This window comes from Lolium rigidum, chromosome 3 (assembly GCF_022539505.1).
Source record: "Lolium rigidum isolate FL_2022 chromosome 3, APGP_CSIRO_Lrig_0.1, whole genome shotgun sequence".
Classification (NCBI taxonomy): Eukaryota; Viridiplantae; Streptophyta; class Magnoliopsida; order Poales; family Poaceae; genus Lolium; species Lolium rigidum.
The window spans coordinates 356,260,265-356,283,827 of record NC_061510.1 but is presented as its reverse complement, the minus strand read 5'-3'; the positions used below and the strand labels follow the sequence as shown (position 1 = coordinate 356,283,827).

The window sequence follows — 23,563 nt, the reverse complement described above, 5'->3', positions numbered from 1 at the left end:
TTTTTTGGCAAACCATCTGCACAAGCTGACTTTTCTTTGAGATGATGTTGATGCAAATTGAAAATGAGTCCACTTTGCAGATTGCCAAGTCCGTTTGTAAGACCAAACCAATTGCCTCCTCCCATAGCTGCAAACTTCTGGTTAAATTAAGCATATGTCTAATTAAGCAGTTGTGCCAATTGTAATGGTATTATAATTATTGTAGATATAGGCACGCTGGGTGTTTGGTTGGTGCTTCGATTTGCCCGTATCGATTTTTTTACAATGGTATGTCGGACGGTTGAACTGTGACTAACCGCATACAGGCGCGTCATGTGAGTTTCCATTTTACATCTTAGATTCTTATATTCTTTAAAAACTAAAATCTTCTACTTTTGCCACATAGTAGATCATTTTCGCCTAAAATTGCAAGTACACACCCTATCCAGCACTATAATTTCATAAAAATATTGAGTTTCATCAAACTTAATACCCAATGTTCTTTTGAATAATAAGGCGTATGTGCACATCAGTGCACGAAAATTGCTTTAAAAATTGCTTTCGCATGTCATTTTCTACACAAGCCAATGGACTCTTCATAGTTCGAGGCCGAACGCCCCTAGGCCTCCGTGTCTACAAGCCAAAGCCCAACAAGCCTGCACATTGCCATCGATTAGATGCGATCGTAGATGCACATTTACTTGAGGATGAGGTCTCCAGCGGTTGGAACGCTCACACATGTACAGCTTCTGGTTCGAGTTCCGATTCATATCATACGCCGCCGCCGCTAGGGCAGCTGTAGCAGGCGTGGCTCCAGCGATCGCCGGTCACCGTGTCGTCGTGGTTGCCGTCCGCTAGCCACAGCCCTGAATCCTCAACCGGTGACGTCTAAATCTGGAGGTAGGTCGTATATTGCAACAGATTAACAGAAAGGACTAGCTATTATTTTTGCTAGATCAACTACACATTGATAATTTGCAAGGCATCAGGCAATTGATTATCCAAATTTTTCTGCAGTAAAAGCCCCTAGCACCCCTCTCCAAAAAGGAGACATTCACACTACTACAAGCAAAAATGTTTGGATGATGTGTTCTATATTTAAACTGAATAATATATTTCCACATTTAATGCTCATCCAAATGGAACCTTCCAATCCAAGAGGATAACAGAGAAATGTTTAGGTCTCTTATATATTATGAATCCCCAAATGACAGCCTATTTATGAACTGTTTTACATCGATGTGATTCAAGATAAATAGGATTGGAAGAAACAATTTGTAAGTATCCTTTTTTCTATCTAGGAAACCATGTGAAGACACGCCTCTGCAAAATAAAATTAGAGATGACTTTCGTAGGCATTACATGATTGCTTATGTTGGGAATTTCACCTATGGTGACATTGTCATCTCGATGATAGGGAACTACAATTAAATTTAAAAATAATGTACTAGAGTAGCATTTTAGATTGCAGAACATATGTTTTCTCTAACATTAGATTGCAAAACATATGTTGTGTTTTAAGGTTCTTGTCACCATTGTCTCCGACCCTGCTTGCAGCATGGTCGCAGTCTTGTGGTCCTGTTCTTCTACACCAGTGCTCAGTTTAACTTTTTGCCTTTCTTCTGTTAAGGTCAAGGTAACTTGAAAGCAAACCTTTCAGCCTGGCACGAACTTCTCTTGCTGCAATGGAGGCCAAGTTTTTCCGGTTTCTGAAGGTTGTTGGATCCGGCTATAAAGCGAGAACAGAGTGCGAAGGCCGTGAGTTGTTTCTGAAGATAGGCTTCAGCCATGAGGTGCACTTCACCGCCCCACCCGCCGTCCGCGTCTTCTGCTTCAAACCCAACCTAATATGCTGCGCTGGTATCGACAAGCACAGAGTACACCATTTCGCCGGAGCTATTCGAACCATCAAGCCTCCAGATATATACAAGGGGAAGGGCGTATTGTACATCAACGAGGTTACAAAGAAGCAGTGGCGGCACCGGCACTAGGGGGACCAGCGGGGGCCTGGCCTCCCCTATGAAACGTTGCATTAAGCTAATGTTTTAGTAGATGAGATTAGATGCTCTAATAATTGGAGATAAGCCTGTTTGGCCCCCCTCACGTGAAGATTTTCTTGATGGGCTCCCCTTGTTTTTATTTCCTGCCTCCGCCCCTGTAAAGAAGTAACATGTGAATAAAGCTGAAGACAGGGAAGAAGGATAAACCTTCCGATTTCACTTCTAGCCTATCAGGATGTCATAGCAGATAGCACACTTGTGGTGCAACAGATTTCATGTGGTTTTCTTCTCATAATAATGTAATGTATGTGAATCATCTGATGACCCTTGTACCTGTGTAGTCAATTGACTACACATGTTTTGAGAAAAACCTTAAAAAGCACATAAAAATTGATGCATAAATTCAGGAAATATTACAAGATTTAGAGATTTAATATACTTGACATCACAACTTTATTGCTCTGGCTCCCCCACTGCCTTTACTGTATGGCATGCATACCATGGCGGTTGGATCGCCGCATTGAAGCGTTTTTTGCTTTGCTATGAGCTGGATAGATGTTACCTTCAGTAGTTCAATGTGTTTGTTACTCCCACCACTGGCTTCATCTTTTCTGTACACCACATCGGCTTGTTATGTGTTATTATCTTTGTTCCGCGCCAAAATACGTGGTTCTACATATTACTATTTTTGTTAAATCTCCTGCTTGATGGTAAATTATTGAGCTCTGAGATGAGCGAGCTCATCAGACATAGAACGAGAGAACATCTTTTTTCTGCCAAGCCATCCGCACAAGGTGAATTTTTTTTAGCCCATGCTGATGCAAATTGAGAAACCTGGTGGTTACACATTGCAGATAATTGGTCCGTTTGGAAGCACCACTTATTAAGCTCCGGCGCTACTTTATTCACCAAACCAATTGCTTCCTCAGATAGCTGCAAAATTTGGCTGAATTTGTTAGAGCCCTTTAGGTCTCCATGCCACTTCTTTTCAGATAAATCCTTTGAAATGGACTTGCAAGCCTTATATATACATTACTGAATTCTATGTACTTGCAGCACATGGGCCCCTCGTGACACAGGGGCAAACCATAGCCGCCACAAAAAGAGACCTCCTCATGTCACTCTCTCGCCAATTCTTTGGCGAGGTTAGCGGGCGCGGCTGTGGTGGAGGTCGGCTACAACGCGAGGACGCCGTATTGGCAACTTTGTGTAGCAACGGATCCCATGCCCAGCTTAGAGCTCAAGGACAGAAATTGGATAGGTAAGGGCGGCGGCCCTAGCGGTCTTCTACCACCCAACTCGCGGATCTACCTACCGTCGGTTGTTCTTGATCTAGTCATCACGGTTTGTCGCGTTATGCTATTAGACCTATGGATCAGATGGGATCCGGTAGTGTGCGTCCGCAACACATTAACCCGTGCGCTTTAAGGTGGTGCATTATGAAGCTCCGCTTTCCGTTGACACCATGGGACATGTCATCATCGGTATCTACGCCGTGACTCCCATGGTGTTGGCGGGGAGTGTCACGACGGCTATGATTGGAATACCAGAATGTATATATTGATGGCTCATGTGTCGAGTTCGGGACTGCTAAGAATGGTGAAGGCGGGATCTTGGATGCAATGAAGTCATTGCTTCACTAAATGTTGTGTGATCAATGGTTTCACGACGTTGTTCCCATCCAAAATGCACACGTGATGCTAGTGATCCTGGTGATTGGCGACTTGCAGTAGCGGCCTCAGCAAGTGGATGCGGCATCACTATGGACTTCATTTTTGCGGGTGCTTCTCGAGTACCAAGTCTCGATTTTTAGGGTGAATTTTTTTGGTCTGATGGTGACCACTTCCTTGTTGAAGGCATTGTCTAGAGATGCCAGACATTTTATACGTGAAAATCAAAGATCTATTAATCGGGTGTCGACAAAATTTGTGCGTTGTTTTCTTTTTGAAAGCATAGCTTTTGGGGAACCTCTTCTAACTTTGGTGGTGGTTTAGGACCTATTGAAATCACGGTGGTAGGTTTTTTTTTCTTTTATCTTTTTGGTTGTGTGTATTCATGGTGTATCGACTAGTTCCTAAAATTATGCTACTGAGGAGAGGCAGAGTGATATTAATAAATTTTCTTTATCAGAAATAAAAGCACTTGAAGCGAGGGCCCCATATATGATTCGGCAATTGGATTTCATAGTTAAAGGCCCAACCCACTTTAGGCCTCCGTGTCTACAAGCCAAAGCCCAACAAGGATGCCCATTCTTCGATTAGATGCGTGTAGATCGCTAGATGCACACATACGTGAGGACTCATCGTTTCAACTTTTGGTTCGATTTCCGATTCATATCGAACGCCGCCGCCGCTAGGGCAGCTCTAGCAGGCATCGCTCCAAAGCTTCGGCCATTGATCGTCGGTCACCGTGTCGGCGTGGTTGCCGTCCGCCAGCCACAACCCCGAACCCTCAACCAGCCAGTGACGTCTAAATCTAGAGGTACATCGTACTATATTGCAACAGATTTACATTTTTGTTAGATCAATTACAAATTGGTAATCTGTATTGGCATGAGGCAATTGATTAACTGAAAATTTGTTTAACTACTATTTTACATCAAAATATCATTCAAGAATAACAAGGGAAGACATAGTCAGGAATTATCTTTTTCATCTAGGAACCATGTGAAGACACGCCTCTTCAAAATAAAATTTAGAGATAATTTTGTTAGCCATTATATAGTTGCTTATATTGGAAATTTCACCTGTGGTGACATTGTCAATTTGGACAATCTGGTGGTCGGGAACTACATTTAAACTAATAATAATGTACTAGCATTTCAGATTGCAAAACATATGTTTTTTTGTACAACATCAACTTGAAGACCATATGTTGTGTTTTAAGGTTCATGATGATCATGTTTTGCAGTGTTCTGAAAAAAATTGTCTCGAGTTACATCCTGTGCACAAACGATATACATATCGAATTCTCTGTACTTGTAGCATGGTCATACTCTTGGTCCTGTTCTCTTACATGATTGCTCAACTTTGTGATAAACCTTTTGTCCTCCTGTCAAGCTAACTCGAAAACAAACATTTCAGCCTGAGGGCGTGCTTCTCTCGTTGCAATGGAGGCCAGGTTTTTCAGGTTTCTGAAGCTCGTCGGAGTCGGCTTCAAAGCGAGAACAGAGCGTGAAGGACGCGAGTTGTTTCTGAAGGTAGGCTTCAGCCATGAAGTGCAGTTCACCGCCCCGCCCGCCGTCCGCGTCTATTGCTTCAAACCCAACCTAATCTGCTGCATTGGTATCGACAAGCAAAGGGTGCACAGCTTCGCTGGTGCCGTCCGAACCAGCAAGCCTCCGGAGGTGTACAAGGGAAAGGGCATACTATACATCGAGGAGGTTATAAAACTTAAGCCGGGGAAGAAGGACAGGCAGAAGAGAGGGAAATAATATGCATGCCATGCGGCTATCTCGTGCCAAGTGAAGAACTTCGCAATAATATGACCTTTGTTTTGCTTTGAGCTACCTAGATGTCACCTTCAGTAGCTCAACGTGTTTGGTACTGCCACAACTGTCTTCATCTTTTGTCTACAGATCATCAGCTTGTTATGTGTTATATGATAGTTGTTCTACCGGAAAATAAGTGTTTTCGATGTGATGGCGATTTTTGTGAAATCTTCTGCTTGGAGTTAAAACTACCGAGCCCTGAGACGAGCTTGCATCCGAGATAAAAAGACACAGCATTTTTTTGTTTCTTCCAAACCATTCCCACAAGCTGACTTTTCTTTTTTCGATCCAACATAACCTTTTTTTTTTTTGAAAATAACATAACCTGACGTCAATGCAAATTGAGAAAAACCTGTTGCCCGGCTGTTACCTGAGCAGCTGAGCTTTGGCGTTACGTTACTGACCAAACCAACTTCTTCCACAGTTAGCTGCAATGTTTTTGGCCAACAACTTGTCAAAGACTGTACCCCCAATTTGGTTTAGCCAATAATTGGAATATTTTTGGCAGGGCATGAAATGACATGAACTAAACATATAACATTACACGTGTCCATTGGTACATGCACATGTGTGGGTGAGTTTAGAAATCTCGAAAATCTAAATAATCCGTCAAGGCATGTACTCACGCGCAGTTTAAGTGCGATCCATGTGAGCTTTCATTTTGTATTAATTTTTCAAACGCCCTAAAAATCTTGTTTACTTGTGCAAAATGGATCATTTTTCGTCTAAAAAAATGCAAGTACACACCCTATCCAACACTATGATTTTACGAAGATCTTGATTACATGATATTTAAGACAGTCTTCTTTTGAGAACATAGGGCATATGTGCACACAAATTGCTTTCTTCTAAGAATTGACACACGCCCGGTGATTAAACATCTCAAACATTCACTATGCTTGATGGATGGATTTTCACTGGCAACAATATTTAGTTATTAAATTCTCGGTAATAGAACACTAAAATCATGTTTACTTGCTCCACATAGACCATTTTTTCGCAAGAAATTGTAAGTGTGTCCAACACTATAATTTTGTTAAAAAACCTTTAATTTTATGAAACTTAAGACGCTCTTCCTCTAAATCACAAATCATATGTTTTGGTGCATTTTTTAAAATTTGGAGCAACAATTGACACACACTCCATAAACATCTCACACATTCACTATCTTGGATGGATGAATTTACACCCCGCAACTGTATTTAGCACCTCCACCATACATCTTCTTTCTCATATCCGACGATGACTGACAAATTGTATGTTTCATGTGTATTTTTTGCGGGGATGTTTCATTGTGTGTTTTTTTTTGCGAAACACACTACAATCAAAGACACTCATACATACACGCACACACTCACCCCTATGAATGCACACACGCACATCCTACCCCTATGAGCATCTCCAAGAGACTGCGTTGAAGAACTGATCCGGCAGGTCTTGAGATTGACGAAGTCAGCACAGGCGCCTCGCTATCGACGGAAACTTCGCCTTCCACTGAAGAATATTCCGCCTTTTTTATGAGACACCAAAGTGTCAACTCTGGGATGTTTCATTGTGTTGTTGATCATGCAAGTACATCTGAGCAAAAACGAGTGTCTACACATCGTGGTGAATTGGTGAGTGCCGGGTGTGCATACATGTGTAACAACTCTGCTGTAAAAAAACAAAATGTCGTGAATCTGATTTGAGATCTCGCAGTTAAATTCAGTAAGGAACCCCTAGAACCGAGAAGCCTTCTAATAGGCGGCTCCGGAACCGGAACGAACCCCGCAGGCCTCCGTCCTCCCTCACATATCTCGCCCGCCGCCTCCGGCAAGCGCACCCCCCGCCCGATCCCGCCACCGCCATGGACGACGACGACGAGTTCGGCGACCTCTACACGGACATCGTCATCCCGGCGTCCGAGCCCTCCAAGCCGCCGGCCGCCGAAACCCTACCCCGCGCCGCCCCGGCCCCGGCGCCAAACCCTAATTCCGCGCCAGCTCCCGCCTCGACCGCCGCCGCGGACGAGGACGAGGACGACGACTGGCTTCTAGGAGGGAGCGACCCCGTCGCCGGGGTCGACCCGACCGGCGGCTGGGTCGACGACGACGACGACGGCGGCGGGCCCCCGCCGAAGCGCGAGGTCGACGCGAAGCCGCCCCCCGCCGCGGAGGAGCCCGATCCGCTCATGGGGCTAGGCGAGGACGACCCCGGGGCGGCCATCCCGGGCCTCTCGACTCCCGCGGCCGCCGGCGCGGGCGCGCCCGGGAGCGAGTACTCGGACAGCGACAGCGAGGACGACCTCAAGATCGTGCTCAACGAGACGGACGGGCGCCGCCGGCTCGGGGACGACGAGGGCGACGACGAGGACGGGCTGGACCTCATCATCGCCGACGGTCCCGGCATGGAGGAGCAGGAGTGGGCGGAGGACGGCGGCGCGGCGGCCGGGCCCGACGGCGAGAGGAAAGAGGGCGGCGAGCCTGGTGGCAAGGCCATGCCCATGCCCGGTGTCAGGATGGGGTACGGTGGCGGCGGCCCGGGGTTCAACCCGCAGCACCATTCCATGTTCAAGGTCAGTTACCACGGCCAAGAAGCCGCACGATGCGCCCCCACAGAGGGAGACGGCGTAAACCCGGTCGCAACTCGCTATGCTTTATGTTGTACTACTGTGTAAATCCCTGCAGATAAAAGCTTAGTTCCTTTCTCTTTAGATTCTTTCGCATTCCTGCTTTATTATCCGACAATGTAAACTGTAAATGCATTTCATATATAACATATAAAGGAACAAAGGGGAAATGCAATGAGTTTACATTTTGTTTCCCATCCTTTCTAGTAGTAGCAACTTTGAGGATTTCAGCCATCTTAATGTTTAATCTCCCCGATGGATTTATAATTCTTTGTCGAGCTGACGAAGTAGTTATCAAGATGGCAGTATCGATGCAGATTGCTCGCTGAGTTTCAAGTCAGTAACGTCATTTCAGATGCCGATTCATGCACAGATGAAGCCAGTCAATTTGAGGAACACATCAATTATTTCACTCCATCTAAAAAGGAGTGAAGCAGGTCCAATCTAGCAATATCACTGTTGTTGCCTAGTAAGAGACAAGGCACATAGTTGACATAACCTAGCTTAAAGAGCAGTCACTACGTTGTACTGCCGGGAACTCAAGCCCAGTCTTCAGGCTTTGTCCAAAAAATTCTTATTGCTCTGGCTGTACGTACTCAAGTTACAGGGCTTACCGGTAGTACCCGCAAAAGTCATAATCTCACTAACTGTAGGCCATATAATTCTTGTTAGTTTTGCTTCTGCTAAACTTGGCAGCAGACCTCAGGCGAGTTTGGCAATCAGCTACTGACGGGCGCGTTTTTCTTTCCTTGCCACAAACACAAATATGGACTCTTACTCGGGAGAGAGTGAAACAGTCCTGTACTGAGTTTCTAAGAACTAATGGTCATCTGACCGGTTAGGGGCCCTGTATGATCACAGAAATTCTAGAACACGAAGACCTGGATGATTTAATATAACTGATATTTTCGATCCTAATATCTGCCTGAATATAACTGGTCAGCTCTAGCGCAACACAATCAAATTACATACTAATAACCTGGGAATTTCCCAATCATATACTATGCTGTTTTGAATTGTCTAGGAACAAAACACTTGGAACTTTTGCTTTTCTAACTTGTGAGATTAGATCTCACATAAGTCAACACTACAATTCTATGCACAAGTGCATGTGCGGTTATACTAATAACTGCTTATCAAGCAATCCCTGAAGTTGGATCAGATATGTGCAAATCATTGTCAAAATATTGTAACCATGGAAAGAATGGAAATCACAATTGAATATTGAAAGCAAGCGCACTTCATGTTCATTTCATGAATTACATGATGTTTGCAGTATGAGTATATGGTCGTTATCTATTCATCATTCATCATATGTTCTCATTGCTTGACTGTTTGCGAAGGGATGCTGTTAAGTGCTTGGAAAGCTGTTACTTGGGCATTATGCGTTCTCTTTCACTTCTTTTTTACTCGTTAAACCCTCTCCTCAGTTTATTTTGATGATATTTGGTCTCCCTCTTGCAGTATGTACGACCTGGTGCTGCATCTGTCGGTGGGGCTCTTAGTGCTCCTGGCCAGTTCCGTCCACCTGGACCTCCTGGCCCCTTTTCTGGCCGAGGAAGAGCTGACTGGCGTCCTGGTGGCGGTAGGGGCATGAATAAAGGCTTTCATTCAGGCTACGGAATGCCTCCATGGGGTGGTTCAGGTCGTGGTTTTGGTGGCGGGCTTGATTTCACACTTCCCCCTCACAAGTAAGTTAATATGTAGACATGCTAAGATCTGTTGTTCAATTTGTGCTTTCCTTGCTTCAAACTCTTGCAGTTGTGAGCGTGCCTATCTTGGCTAATCCATTTTAGGCATAATTTTGCATTACTTATGAAGTTGTATGCTGTTGGGATTTTGTACATAACAAGCACTCATCTGGATACACTTTCTTGCTCACTCATGCTCATGAAGTGCACTGAAACCAAGTCATCCCTTTGTGAGATTATGAATTGTATCGTGCAATCACTGTTCATGCTGATTAGCATAATCTTATTGTGGCATAAAAACGGATGGTCATGGGGCACTACATGTGGATGATCGTATACCCAAGGAGGAACACTCTGTATCCCAAAGATTACTTTGTTGTTTTGGGGTTAAGATGATCCATTTTAATGCTAAGTGCATAGTTATGGATCCATCTTTGTGTTAAGTAGCGAGTTATTGGTCCTTTTTGTATTGACTAGAATTATGGATCCATTTTGGTACTAGGCAGAGAGGTTTTGTTGAATTGGCAGGGAGATAAGATGAAAACAGAGAGCAGAAAGAGACGCCTGGGGTGCTGGATAGGGAGGGCTGGTACTAGAATTATGGATCCATTTTGTTACTAGGCAGTGACTTTTTGTTGAATTGGTAGGGAGATAAGATGAAAACAGAGAGCAGGAAGAGACGCCTGGGTTGCTGGATAGGGAGGGCTGGGACCTATATCCCTTCTAAACTAGGAGGGACCAGGAAGGGAGCAGGCGTAGTTAGATAATTTCAAAAGGAGTTTTTTGACGTTACGAATAGAAACCAGTTTAGCAATAGAGATGGGGCACTTCAAACAATTTGTGTATGAAGAAACGGTCATATGGGATGTAGCAACTCAACTTTGACTCAAATAATCCATTCTCCCTATTTAAAACTACAAAAAAGAAATAATATATGTACTCTGTTGTTGGTGAGGCCTTCTATTGCACACTTAAATATTCAGTTTGTTTAGAAATATATTCAATTGAAATATCATATGTTTGCGCAATCAAACCACAGTTGAAATATATTTGGCAATTGGCAAATGCATCTTTTTTATTCGCCACACGCGGACAGTTTTAAAGGCAAGAACACTACATTAGGGCATCTCCACGAGTTGTGAGATGATTGTTGGTGCATGTGCATGAAGCAACAAACCGTGCACACGTTCCAAGGTAGAAACAGAGCAAACTTGTATATTCTCTCAGCTCCTATTGGACAGCTTAGATATAGTCGTATGATGAGTTGTTGGTTAATGATATCGACATATTTTTACCATCAATATAACATACATGCTATTGGAGGAAATTGAACTTGATGCATTGAATACACCTAGCACTCTCATTCTTAAGCACACAGAGTCAAGAGAACCATATACTAGTCATTTTTGTGAGGGGGAGGGGGGCAGAGGAGAGGGGATGAGTTCAAGGTTGGAATCAAGGAATAATTTGCACATCTTCCTTTGTTATGTCAGTTACATCTGGAGATTTATCATGTTTTATGCTCATTATTATTTTCTTCACCTAAAAATTATTTATTTGGTCCAGGGCAATATATGAGATTGACATTGACACCGCATTTGAGGAGAAACCATGGAAATACCCTGGTGCTGACATTGTAGACTACTTTAACTTTGGGATTGATGAAGAGAAGTGGAAAGACTACTGCAAGCAAATTGTCAGTCCTTGTTTAGCATTTGGTAGCAATAGTTGTTTTTTTTGCTTCTGTTTTGTCCTTTTTGTAAGTTTTCAGTATACCTTTGTTTCACCAGGATCAACTAAAAGTGGAGTCCACAATGCAATCTAGAATACGGGTTTACGAGAGTGGGCGCTCAGACCAGGTTTGCTGTAACCCCATTTCTTAAAACATCGACCATATGCAAGCTATGAACTTTTGTGCCAGATGAACAATATTTTTTTTGTTTTCGTTCAGGACTACGATCCAGATCTGCCACCAGAGCTAGCTGCTGCTGCGACTGGCCATCACGATATTTCTGCTGATAATCGCAATAAGGTAGATAATGGGCACACAGATTTCAGTGCCCAAACGAGAGCTGTTGCAAGCATCCGACCAGCAGCGGTATAAATCTCCCACACCTCTTATGTTCATGTATTTGGTTTACATTTTTTTTCATCTTCCATGCCATGTTTAATTGTCCATGGATGATTTTACAGATGTTATCTGGATCATTATTTGTGTACTCACACATCCTATTGTACACTTGTACATGTGCCATAAAGCAATTTTTGACACACAATGTTTGTATCATTTCAGTAATCATATGACATTCGGTTACTCATTCTGTAGCTTTGAGTTATCTTTCTGTTAACCTATGAAGCACTTATATGGGAGCACGGACACGGGGATACGGATACGGGGCCACTGAATATGGCAATTTCTAAAAGCATCCTAACAGGGATACGTCGAGTATATAAAAATAATTAAGAAGAATGGCACGTAATAGAGACAAAACATAATTTAAGATGTGAGATCAGTTCAAAATCCTGCCCCAAGACATTTTTTTTTCTCGAGAAAACGCAATGACATTGCATTTCTTTTCAGTGCATATAAAAATGTGTCCCAGACTTGCCCCTGCACATCCCAGCAGTGTCGATTGTTTTATATGGTTATACGGTGCTAAGCCTGGTATCGGTGCTTTGTAGTTCTTAACTACTACAAAGCATCACAAAAAGATGGAGTGTTGGTCTTATCATACAAAACCATCACAAATTTCCATAGCTGTGCTTCTATTCTTTTATATGTGTGTGTCACTGTTCACTCATATGAACTACTAAGACTATATTTTCTCTCCAGGTGACAGGCAGACCTATCCAAGTAGAAACTAGCTTTGTAGAACGCTTTCCGTCTGCTGATACGCGTTTGCCTCGAATGCGTGAATCGGATTCTGTTATAGAGGTAAGCTATCATTTTGATTTAGCACATGTTGAAATTCTTCTTACTTGGAGCTCTTCAATTCTAAGCATTGCCTCATTTTCCAGATCGTGTGCGAGCCTCCGCCGGATGATCCTGTAGTTGCTGATAGTTCAGTGGATCAGTCTGAGAAGGATTCTGAAGGAGGTACTAAAAAAAGCAACGGTTTTGAGGAGAGTGGGGTCTATACATCAGAGAAGACGAATAACTCTCCTTATAATTCCAATTTGGGTAAAAAGGCAGAACGCAGCAGAAGGTTGCCTGTCTCATCTGAAGGTGATATGCTCGCCTCAGATGTCCACGGCCGTTCCCCGTCCAACTACAAAATAAGGGGTTCTCCTCGTGGAGTAAGGTATGCTCTGTCCACAGAACTTAATTTGTTAATCCCAACTAAATTATTTGTGCTGCATTGACATTACTCTAGTTTATGATAATCATCTTGTTTTCCTCCGTTTTTATCTATTTTATCATTTGGGTATTAACTTCTGATACAATCTGTATATGGATTACGGAGTGCTTATTAGAATCACTCCTGGCTCACTAACAGACTGAAAGAAACAACATATTCATTCTTCAACAAATTGTAAAAAAAACGTATGGAACGTGCAGATAACCTGTTTTCCCAAGCGAGTGTATGGGGTTTTCTTTTCCTTTTGTCCTTATCAAATAATAATCAAATGGACAGCTATGTCATATATAACTATTTTTTCTGCACAGATCATAGAACTAATTTTCACATCAGATCTTCTATTTCTAAATAGTTTCCCTCGCCTCCCAACCATCCGATTTCAATACTCCCTCATTAAGCCACGTTGATAGGAATATTGGTCAATAATTAGATGCCTTCTCTTTGTTTGAGAATGCAAATTGCACTAGTGCCCATCACCTCGAATTTACGCTCCTCTCCTCAGTATTCACTAACTTCCTTGATAAGATCAGTGCACATACCATGTTCATTATACTTGGCCAGATTATGGTCAAGCTGTTCTCACCTACAGAACCAAGTGGACAACAACTCATGCCAGAATGATACCCCTTCTACCACTGTTCACATGCACGGTCACCTAACTTTTGGGTTGTCATTCCATGTTGTGTAGTCCTTTCTCTGTCTTTATATCCAAACCCTACAGTATTTCATTAGATTCTTGTTGAACTTGAAGGGGAATACTTCCTGAGATCTTGTAAGGATGTCATCGTTCTGTTTGCTCTAGCATATGCTCCATCGTATTTCTTGTATATTTTCTAATTCCATATACTCCGTTTTTGCACTTAGGTTCTCTTAAATGATTTTCTACATTTCTTCCCTCAGCTCTTTGTGTTTTTGTCAAGTTGTATTTCTAATGCTTACCTCAACTTATTCTTTGTAGGTCGAAAGGGCGCTCTCTTGGTGTAAACGCTAGCCGAGAAACTGAAAGCTCCAATGAAGTACCTCACCAAACATCTTCAAAGAGACGCCGTGATACCCAGAGAGAGAACAACCCTGTTGATGAATCAGAAACTAAGGATGGCTCAGAAGGGTCACCTACAGTTGCTGACGAAATGACAGACAAGCTGAGCACAGAAGATCAGTTTGCTGATAATGATAGGCTTGCTTTGGTTGATAGTGCTGAAGTGGATGGTGATGATGCTATCTCAGAACCTCACAGTGATGATGCTATAAACGAGGGCGATAACGTGGACCATTCTAGTAAAAAACAGAAGCTAATTCCTAGGGCTGAGCAGCCTGCTGGACTCAATAGTAGTGATCAGGACGAATTGAAGACGCTGAATGGTGAAAATAGTAGAGGAGTGAGGTCTGGTAGCAGCAAAGATCATCTCAAACGTCTTGAATCTGGTGAAGAAGTTCTGCAAGATAGGCGATCCAGGCGAGTAAATGATGTGAGAAGGCATCATGATGGAGAAGAACGTGATTCCCGTCGAAAGGATGTGTACACTCGAGGTGTCAAACCTGATGTAGAAAGGACACAATTGGCCTCTAGAGGTAGGGAGGATATCCACCACGCTCATGTGAACAGAGATCGGGACATGCGTGGTAAAAGTTATGATCGGGTAAGAGAGACAGAAGTTCTGCAGAGGAGAGAAGACAGCGTGCACAACAGAAGAGGTAAAGAAGAAGATTTGAGACCCGACTACAATGCTGAAGTTGGTGCAAGGCATAGAAATAAGGCAAGACCTATTGATAGAAACGACAGGGATGAAGATCCTCACTCAAGGAAATTGTTGGATGCTGGTGACTTGAGGGGTTCTAGACAAAGAGAGCGTGCTGATATGGTTTTGAATCGGCGTGAAAGCTTAGATGATTCTCATATCAAGAGAAAGAAGGATGAAGAGAATATAAGGAGAATGAAACCTGAGAATGACGATACAGTGCACGGTACCAGAGGAAGGGATGATCCGAACAAAAGGAAGAGAGAACGGGATGATGGAATTGATCAGAAAAGAAGAGACGATAGTGTTAGGACGCGGGAAAAGGTTGATGATCGTGCCAAGAACAAAGAGGACAACTGGCGGCAGAGAGAAAAGGAGGACAGACAGAGGCCTAAGCATGAAAGTACACTGGTTCTTCAGAAAGAAGAAGGGAGAGGAACTGGCCGAGGTGGACGGGTTATAGATGACAAACTTGTCAGTGGTGGTAGGAAGAAGGATGAATCAAGATCTGCATTATTGAGCAAAGAAACCCAAGAGCGCAGCAAACAAAACGAACCCGGGAGGAGAGGTCAAGGTGCAGAAGTAAACAACAGTCAGAATAAAGGCCGCTCAGATGTCCGTCCACGAGATGACAATCCAAATAGCAGTGAAAGGAACTCCAGACAAGAAAAACTTAATAAGACCCATGACAATAATCGGCTATCTAGCAGTTCTGATCCTCGCCAAGCTAGTAAGGATAAGCACAGGGAGAGCACAAGAAAGGGCAGAGGTTCTGAGCCTAATGAGCAAGATCCTCACAGATCTAGCAAGAGAAGACGTGAAGACCATGAAAGCCATCGTAGTGGGAAGGTATGAAATTCTTGTTGAAAGTAACTTTTGAAAGTTATAGGCACTAGAATTTCAGGCGATTCACCAGAAAGTTGGTGAGGTGTTTGAGACAGCTGACTGGAAACATAGTACCTAATTTTAACTTCTATTGTTACAAAAGATATTGCAATGTAGATAGTATGTGCTTATGATAGGATGTATACTTAATGTGCACATAGGGCTTGTACCTTTTTTCTTTGAGAGACAAGGGCTTTTATTTCAGTGCTGCTTGGTTCTTATTCCAAGCAGAACTATGTCACATATTTGGTAACAAGTTGGTACTAGTATGCCTTTTGGGCCAGCCAGTGAATTTTTCTGCATAATTCTTTTGTTGATTGTTTTTAGTCTTTTGCCAAAAATCTTAAATATCCTAATCGTGATATCCATGTGCCATTTTTCTTCTTAGTGAAATTGACAAGTTGAGTACGGTCAGATTTGTTGTTGTGTTTTATATTACTCTTTGAGTGCCCACACAGTTCACCACAATGGTTCCAAATAAACCGCACTGTATTATTTTAAACAAATCAAAGCCGCCTTTAAATATGGTGCAAACTAATTGGCTACACACTGAAAGGAAGTGGTGGATTGGTCTGAGAAATTGAAACGTATGTTTGCCATTGTCCAGAAAAATGTTAGAGGTGACCAGATGGCCTCACACCAGAACTGTGTGGCCCTGCACGATATAGTCGTGAACTGTTGTTGAGTAGCTATTACAGGAGCAATGGTCTATTGCCGGGTGCAGCAGTCTTGGGTGAGATGGAGGGTACGAAGAGCTATGGGTCGAATGTTGGTCTACATGTGTCCTTGATTAATCAAGATTGTGGGGAGATCAGATATCGAAGAAGGGGACTAGTTGCTTGCGAAGTTCATGGAACTTTTTGAGCTTAGGAGAGTAGATTTATTTTCTTGGGTGGGAGTTTGGGGTTGGTGAGGCAGGCAATTTTCAAATAATGACAACCTTGATAATATATATTGCTACACAAGTTAGATAAACCATACTATGGCATAATCAGCTGCCTTTATCCTACACATAGAACATTTGAGGCATATATTATAGTTTTGCTAACATGTCGTGTGGGCAGATAATTGTTATGTGCATTTAGCGATTTACAATCAGCCACTAGAAACTTTAGGTAAAATTCAACCAGTGTGTTCTCAAAGATTGAGGACCATTTCTTGATTTGCCTGGATAATCATTAACCGTGAGAAGATTGCTTGTTTATGCGCTCCACAATTCTTTGGAGAACATTCATATGGTGGGCTGGTGGCACACTGGTATCTCAGGTTTCAGGGTTCCAATACCTCTTGGTTTTATCTTTAATGCATGTAGTCCCTTGTTTAAGAATTGATTTATGTGGCACACTGGTAGCTCAGGTTTCAGGGTTCCAGTACGTCTTGGTTTTATCTTTAATGCATGTAGTCCCTTGTTTAAGAATTAAGAACCATCCTGTAAGCAGTAGATGTGATTCATGTGGACACGTTTGAATTGATTTATGTGTTTACTCATCTGCAACATTTTGGTCTCTGTTAGTGGTCAATGATAACGGTTAAAGCTTGAAACTTTGTTGCAAAGAAAACTTGCTGCTACTTGAAAATGAAGAGCACGACATGGGTAAATGTATAAGCATATCAATTTTTTGTTAAGGAAATTTACTGCCTGTGGGCTTATGTTTTTATATATTAGTTCAACTCTTTGAATTATTCACCCTCCTCAACACGAATGTAAAAAAACTTTGTATAGGTTGAGACGAAAGGAGTTAGGGAGCAAGAAAATGGTAGGGATCATGCAACATCATCCAAGACGAGCAAGAATCCTGAACGACATGATTCACTTGTGAAACAAGGGGAAGAAGAAGCCATGTCAGATGATGAGAACAACGAGGATTCAAGAAGGGGTCGGTCTAAGTTGGAGCGATGGACAAGCCACAAAGAGATAGATTACAGTAATATTGCCAATGAGGCTACACCTATATTTCCTCCAATCAAAGCTGATGCTCAATCCCCCACTGCTGATGCGTCAGGTAAATCTGATGTTCCTGCTACAGTTGGCAACTCAGACCTCAAGAGCAGTGGTGATAATGGACCAGCATCTGAGAAGACAGCTGAGGAGCGTGAACGCCATCTAGACACGGTTGAGAGGCTAAAGAGAAGAAGTGAACGTTTCAAGCTTCCCATGCCCGGCGAGAAGGAGGCACCCCAAAGCAAGAAGGTGGATACTGAAGTGCAGGCTCCCCAGAATAATGAATCTCCTGCTGCAGATGCTGAAGTGAAGCCAGAGCGACCAGCTCGCAAGAGGAGGTGGACTGGGAGTTGATTGGAGGCTGGAATCATTTTCCCATCTGAAGAAGTCGCAGCAGAGCTCATGGCAGATGGTCGGACCCGTGCAGTGCCTTTCTTGTTACGATGGAAAGTTGAATTGATGTATGATTCCTTCTGTATAACTTAGATCTGTACGTGTAACCATACATACATTTTCATTTATGGCTGGGACCTGGATACTGTATTTTTTTTCCATTCCCCCTCCCTCTTCTTTCTGGGGATTGAAAATGTGTGGCACTGATGCCACCGAACTCCCCATAGATAATGGGGTTCTTTTTGGGAAGCAGCCACCCTGGAGTTTCCCAGTTCAGTCAAGCACTACTTCGACAACAGATCTCTGGGGTTACAAAGGACCTGCACTTTGGGAGAAGCCGGCGTGGAAATGCTGCAAGGTGCTTCTCCCCAGTGTTTTGAGAGCACTGTATTTTGCATTGATCTTCTACTGGTGCTACTTGAAAGCTTTGGTGGTTGCTCTGCGATGTTTGCTGCAGAACCAACAGGCTTGATGAGCATGCTGTTTATTGATGCCAGTGATGTGAGGATCAAGTGCTGGAGATGATATGACCACTACTATGTATGCTTAATATTGCTGTGTTGTATGTACATTATGATAAAATCTTGAGCTGGCGTGCATAGGATGAAGCGAGGTAGCCTGTTATAGTGTAGTGAATTTTTTTTTGGACACAGTAATAATATACCTGTAGGCAGTGCTAGGTAAAAGGGAATACTTTATTAGCTCTTGTATGTAATTAGTTCCCAGGAATTTTGCTCAGCAATGCTAACTTAAAATGGCACCATCTATATGACCTGGTTGAGATGAATTTTAGCACTTGGAAGTTGCATTCGTCGTGATCTAGTAGTTCTGTGGGAAGGTACTGTGGTGCTCTCCTGCATGTTTGGGCACTGAAATTGATCTAGTGAAGTAGTGAAATTGTTCCCCTTTTTCCCATTACAAGCCGTTTGTTTTAGCATTGATAGCAAGTCGCAGCTTTGCGGTGGCATGCCTGAGCTCTAGGGATGTAAATGGATCGGATTTTATCGTTACCATATCGATGGATTAGGACCAGACCGGTAGAATTCGAAGTGGACTCAGGACGTAAACAAAATTAATTGAATGTGTACACACTAGGTAACTAGGTTAGCAAACCATACAACTAAAAATAAACGATTTCTGTAAAACACTCATACTGAATAGAGTGACTATATATGTGTGGTATTGTTTGATGGATGAACTCGGCAGCTCACTAACTACTACATATGCTCTATTAGCTTTGACATTTTGGATCAAATCGGATTAGTCGAATAAAAACCATCAGATAGTCTTAAATATTTTTTGGATACGAATATCTGGATGCTATTTAGTATACCATATGATGTCAAATTTGGAATTGGATATCTTTATCCATCAAATTTCTTCAAACCATGGATACATATTGTCAAAAATAGAACGGAAACAAATTTTGTCGAACGGAAACAAATTCTGTTAGGGACTAGTATGGGTATGAGTAGTGGGTTTACTAGGAAAAGCGAATTCGGCGCACCTTTTGAAAAAAAAATTAAAATTTGTATTCTTGAGTTTCAAAAAATCCAAATTTTATTTCGGGAATACATATATATGGTATGTATATCCGTGCAAAGTTTTGGTAGAAAACTCGTAATGTTTTGGCCCATGGAAAAAAACAAATTTCTGACAAAAATACACGTATATAGTGGCTATATACTGTCAGGAATTTGTCCTTTTTTTGTATTTCCCATTTTTGAATGAAATTTCAGGCGTGCAATCTCTATGTATATATGTATCTACATATTTTTTGGCTGAATTTTTCGAGACCAAAAAGTTCTATTTTTTAAAAATTTCAAAAAACGAGCTCACTCGTGCTCACCGATGAGTTTTCGGTTTACCAGTGGGTTAATAGCCGTAAGGTAGTATCGTATTCAACCCATGTTGCCATGAAATAGTTGGTTAGCTCTATATAAACATACCTTTGTAAGGTAGTATCGTATTCATCGTCAGGAGTATGTTGTTGCAATCAATCACGAAATAAACCCTAAATTTTTGTTGTAATTATTTCCAGTTCTTCAATTACTGCAACTAGCAGGAATGGGCGCGGCGGCACGCCGCACCGACATGTATTATGATGGTATTAATAGTTTTAAGACCACACTTGAATTGATAGAAATAATTAATACTTTGCTTTTAAGTAATGGATCAAGGTGGTTGATAACGAAATTTGATACATCATACATTAAACTTATGTGCATAAAAAGCTGATCCTGAGAATCAAGTAAATAAGCGGGCATTAGAAAGAAACCAAAATTAAATCTAGTAATAATAACTGACACTACATATTGACCATCGTACGCCACGCCTGTGAGGTAACATTGGTGGTTGTAAGGAGTTTGTCACAGCATTGGTGAGTGGTGACACTTAGGAGGGCAAATTCAATTATAAAACGGAGGTTAGCCGGTCGTATTAATTTATACCTGGAACTTGCTTACATAGTTCATGGAACTGCCTTGCATAAATATCATAGATCCTAAATTCTATTTGGTATACATGACTTGCATAAATATCATAGATCCTAAATTCTATTTGGTATACATGACAGCTCTTTTCTAGCGAGAAAAGCTAAGCAGAGATCCACAAGTACCACAGTAGGATGGGTGGTGTCAGTGTTCCCACGTCTTTGAGTTGTCAGTGCTCGGTGCCGTCATCTTCATGGTTGGATGAGAGGATGGTGAGCTCTTCACTTGGTCCACCGTGATCTTTAGGAACCGATAAAACACCCATATGCAAAAGAGGATCCTTCTCAGCTCCAGTGCCTCTATGATCTTTTCATCCCCTAGAATAGAATGAATTGCTTTATTAGTTGCCAATCTCTAAAACTGAGAGGGGGACTCTTCTTGAATCGCTCATAGCCTTAAACTTGGCATGTACACAAACAGTCGATGTACTATGAAAATTTAGATTGTGTGTGAAACGAAAATAGATAGTCGAACTCTAAAAACTAAATAAGTAGTAAAGAAAAAATTCTGTCATCGACGATTTCAGGGAAAGGACATAAAAATAGTGAAGATTTTTTTTTTGATTTGGGCATATGACAAACATTTTAAGAGTACAAAAGAAACAATTTTTCTGGGCAGGTAAAAAAAATTCGTAGCAACAAAAAAATCTGACGAATAACATAATATTATATCTGAAAAGAACCAACCAAAGTAAGCAAAGATAGGTGGATCGTTCTTACCTAGAGCAAGAATAAACATCCAGTCGACCGTGTATGTATGAAGAAATCTTTGGTGTTGCTATTGGAAGTTCAGACCTTTGACACCTTAGGCCGCAGCCATCAACCTGTCAGGGTAGGTATTCTGTACAGTGGCCAAGACTGTAAGGTAATGGCTAGCATTGTTTTCCTTGCAGTAGTTCCATGATGAGCAAGTGTATGTTTGATTGTAGTGTCGCTCTCAGGTCTCTTCTTTCCGTCAAGGTGGAGAATCTAACCGTTAATCCAAATAGATTACCTAGTGTTGAAAACATAGGGGTACAACTACAAATGTAACCATAACTTTTCTTTTTTGCCCTAGGTAAGAAATATATAAAAATATTTAGCTAACAAAATTGGTGTTCAATCGGTAACAGTATTGAATTTTATGTGGGCTCTCGAAAATGTGAATCATACTGCCAACTGATATAATTGAAGCATATAAGTACGTTTTTCTGATAGCTGCATGTTAGTAATAGCTTATAATAGACATTTTTCAATGGTTGGATAGAAGAGGTAGTATGTGCATATAATATTTTTGTAAACATATTTAGAAAAATGATTGACATATTGAAAAGAGGATATGAGAAGAACACAATCGCACAAACCAGATAGCATTTACATATGCACTAACACAGAGAAAGCAAATGGCTGATTCATTTCCATACAGAAGAGTGGCAATCTCAAATATCCCGAATGAGTTGTTGACACGACCTGCAGGGATGGTAAGTATCTGCTTAAGCGCACTCCATAGAATCTGCATATAAACAAAAAAGTGGATCACTCGACTTGAGATCAAACGCACATGAATCAGCTAACTGGGTTGAATTGTACTTAATGGCTCCAGCATTATATTATTACATTGTAGAGCTAATTAGGGGAATTGAAAGTGTAATGTTTCAAAGAGAGAGACATATTGTACTACTTAATTTTGTTGCCGATGCGACTGCCATAGAGCTGTGTTGCCTCTTGTGTCTAATTGAGAGAGTGAAGCGGTCTCTACACCCAATCAAGACCAATCGAGTATTACCCCGGATGTCAATCGAAGATCACGCCACCATGTGCAAGATTATAATAAAGAAGGCACAAACACAATAATCTGGAAGCTCCTACGACAACCTTTTCTATATTAAACATTAGCAAAAAAATAGCAGGTGTAGTAATGACAACCATTGAATTATTATCAATCCAGTTTCTAGGCCAAAACATCAGGTAATACATGAGTGTTAGGACATGATGAGTGGGTGAGTAACAACAAAAATTTCAACCTAAAAATCCAATGAGTGTCACCTGAAGTGCACTAATGCCTGCCACTCAACATCAGGTATTCCTGACTTCACCGTTGATCAAGAGCCTACCGTGCCGTCGTCCAGGAGCAGCAAGCCTGCCCAGTGCATGAACCAATATGCAATTTATGTTTCTCTGCATGCCACTTGCTCAATAAGGAAAACCCAGAATATGAAGCTATACATAACCATAATTCACATAATAGAACAATCCAGGTCTCAAAGAACTCGTACAAATTAGTCTAGTGGGGCTGGTCATCTGGCAGTGTATAATCCGTGTCGTGCCAGCTTCTTGGCTTAGGTATGAACATGTCACTGGAGCTTAGTTTACTGTCATGGAACATATGACAATGTTGATTTAGAAATGCAGTGTCCCTTAAATTGAACACAACGGTACAATCTTTTCTCAAGTGCAAACAACCATGAGCTTGCTCGGAACACAACATTTTATTTAAGTAGGACACCATCGTCTTTATTATCTTGTAGGAAAGAATTTGATAATACTTGTTGCAGTCTATAAGTGAGATTGCAGAGGGCGCAAATGCACAAATATGTGCAATAATTAGTACTACTCATACTCTCAACAGAACACTGCATCTCTAGACAAAATTCTAAGTAATCACTCAATTAGTCACCATAATTAGTCAGCTAAGATCATTGTTAAACTGAGCCAACAGTTAGCCTAAATGAACGACTTAACTGATTAACTAACTGGCACCATATGGATCCAACATATAAAATGTAGGCCTACAGAGGCATGAGCTACTTTAGAGAGCTAATTAAAATGTTTGGTAAGCATGAAGATTGTGGAGTCAGATCATAACTTTACCACCAAATAAAATGTTTCTATACCTCTTAGTTGGTTGGGCTAGCTTGGTTCAGAATAATAACTGACAATCTAGCTCTCAAAATTATGATATGGTTTAATTTAATGAATAAAGCCACAAAATTATGTTGTTCAGCTT

At 41.8% G+C, this 23,563-nt stretch overlaps 3 protein-coding genes across 3 annotated transcripts; all 3 read left to right on the top strand.

Moving 5' to 3' along the window:
* Positions 1-1,664: 1,664 nt before the first annotated feature.
* Positions 1,665-1,970, top strand: LOC124697265 (60S ribosomal protein L6, mitochondrial-like). The gene has a single exon (XM_047229883.1). It carries the CDS (start codon positions 1,665-1,667, stop codon positions 1,968-1,970), a length of 306 nt encoding a protein of 101 aa, XP_047085839.1.
* A 2,964-nt stretch (positions 1,971-4,934) lies between these two features.
* Positions 4,935-5,587, top strand: LOC124700355 (60S ribosomal protein L6, mitochondrial-like). Its single transcript, XM_047232498.1, has one exon. It carries the CDS (start codon positions 5,089-5,091, stop codon positions 5,410-5,412), a length of 324 nt encoding a protein of 107 aa, XP_047088454.1. The 5' UTR covers positions 4,935-5,088; the 3' UTR covers positions 5,413-5,587.
* Positions 5,588-7,315: 1,728 nt separating this feature from the next.
* On the top strand, positions 7,316-18,849 carry LOC124697264 (FIP1[V]-like protein). The gene is made up of 9 exons (XM_047229881.1): positions 7,316-8,023; positions 9,542-9,768; positions 11,335-11,464; positions 11,559-11,627; positions 11,720-11,866; positions 12,602-12,703; positions 12,787-13,070; positions 14,086-15,715; positions 17,475-18,849. The coding sequence occupies exons 1-9, from the start codon at positions 7,316-7,318 to the stop codon at positions 18,045-18,047; spliced, it is 3,870 nt and encodes a 1,289-aa protein (XP_047085837.1). The 3' UTR covers positions 18,048-18,849.
* The last annotated feature ends 4,714 nt before the right edge of the window (positions 18,850-23,563 follow it).

What these genes read in the sequence shown, in the direction of transcription:
- LOC124700355 (XM_047232498.1), top strand. Translation starts at nt 5,089, where the DNA reads ATGGAGGCCAGGTTTTTCAGGTTTCTGAAGCTCGTCGGAGTCGGCTTC.
- LOC124697265 (XM_047229883.1), top strand. Translation starts at nt 1,665, where the DNA reads ATGGAGGCCAAGTTTTTCCGGTTTCTGAAGGTTGTTGGATCCGGCTAT.
- LOC124697264 (XM_047229881.1), top strand. Translation starts at nt 7,316, where the DNA reads ATGGACGACGACGACGAGTTCGGCGACCTCTACACGGACATCGTCATC. An exon ending in AAGACTACTGCAAGCAAATT is followed by an intron (nt 11,465 to 11,558) that starts GTCAGTCCTTGT and finishes TTGTTTCACCAG; the next exon opens with GATCAACTAAAAGTGGAGTC. An exon ending in AGAGTGGGCGCTCAGACCAG is followed by an intron (nt 11,628 to 11,719) that starts GTTTGCTGTAAC and finishes GTTTTCGTTCAG; the next exon opens with GACTACGATCCAGATCTGCC.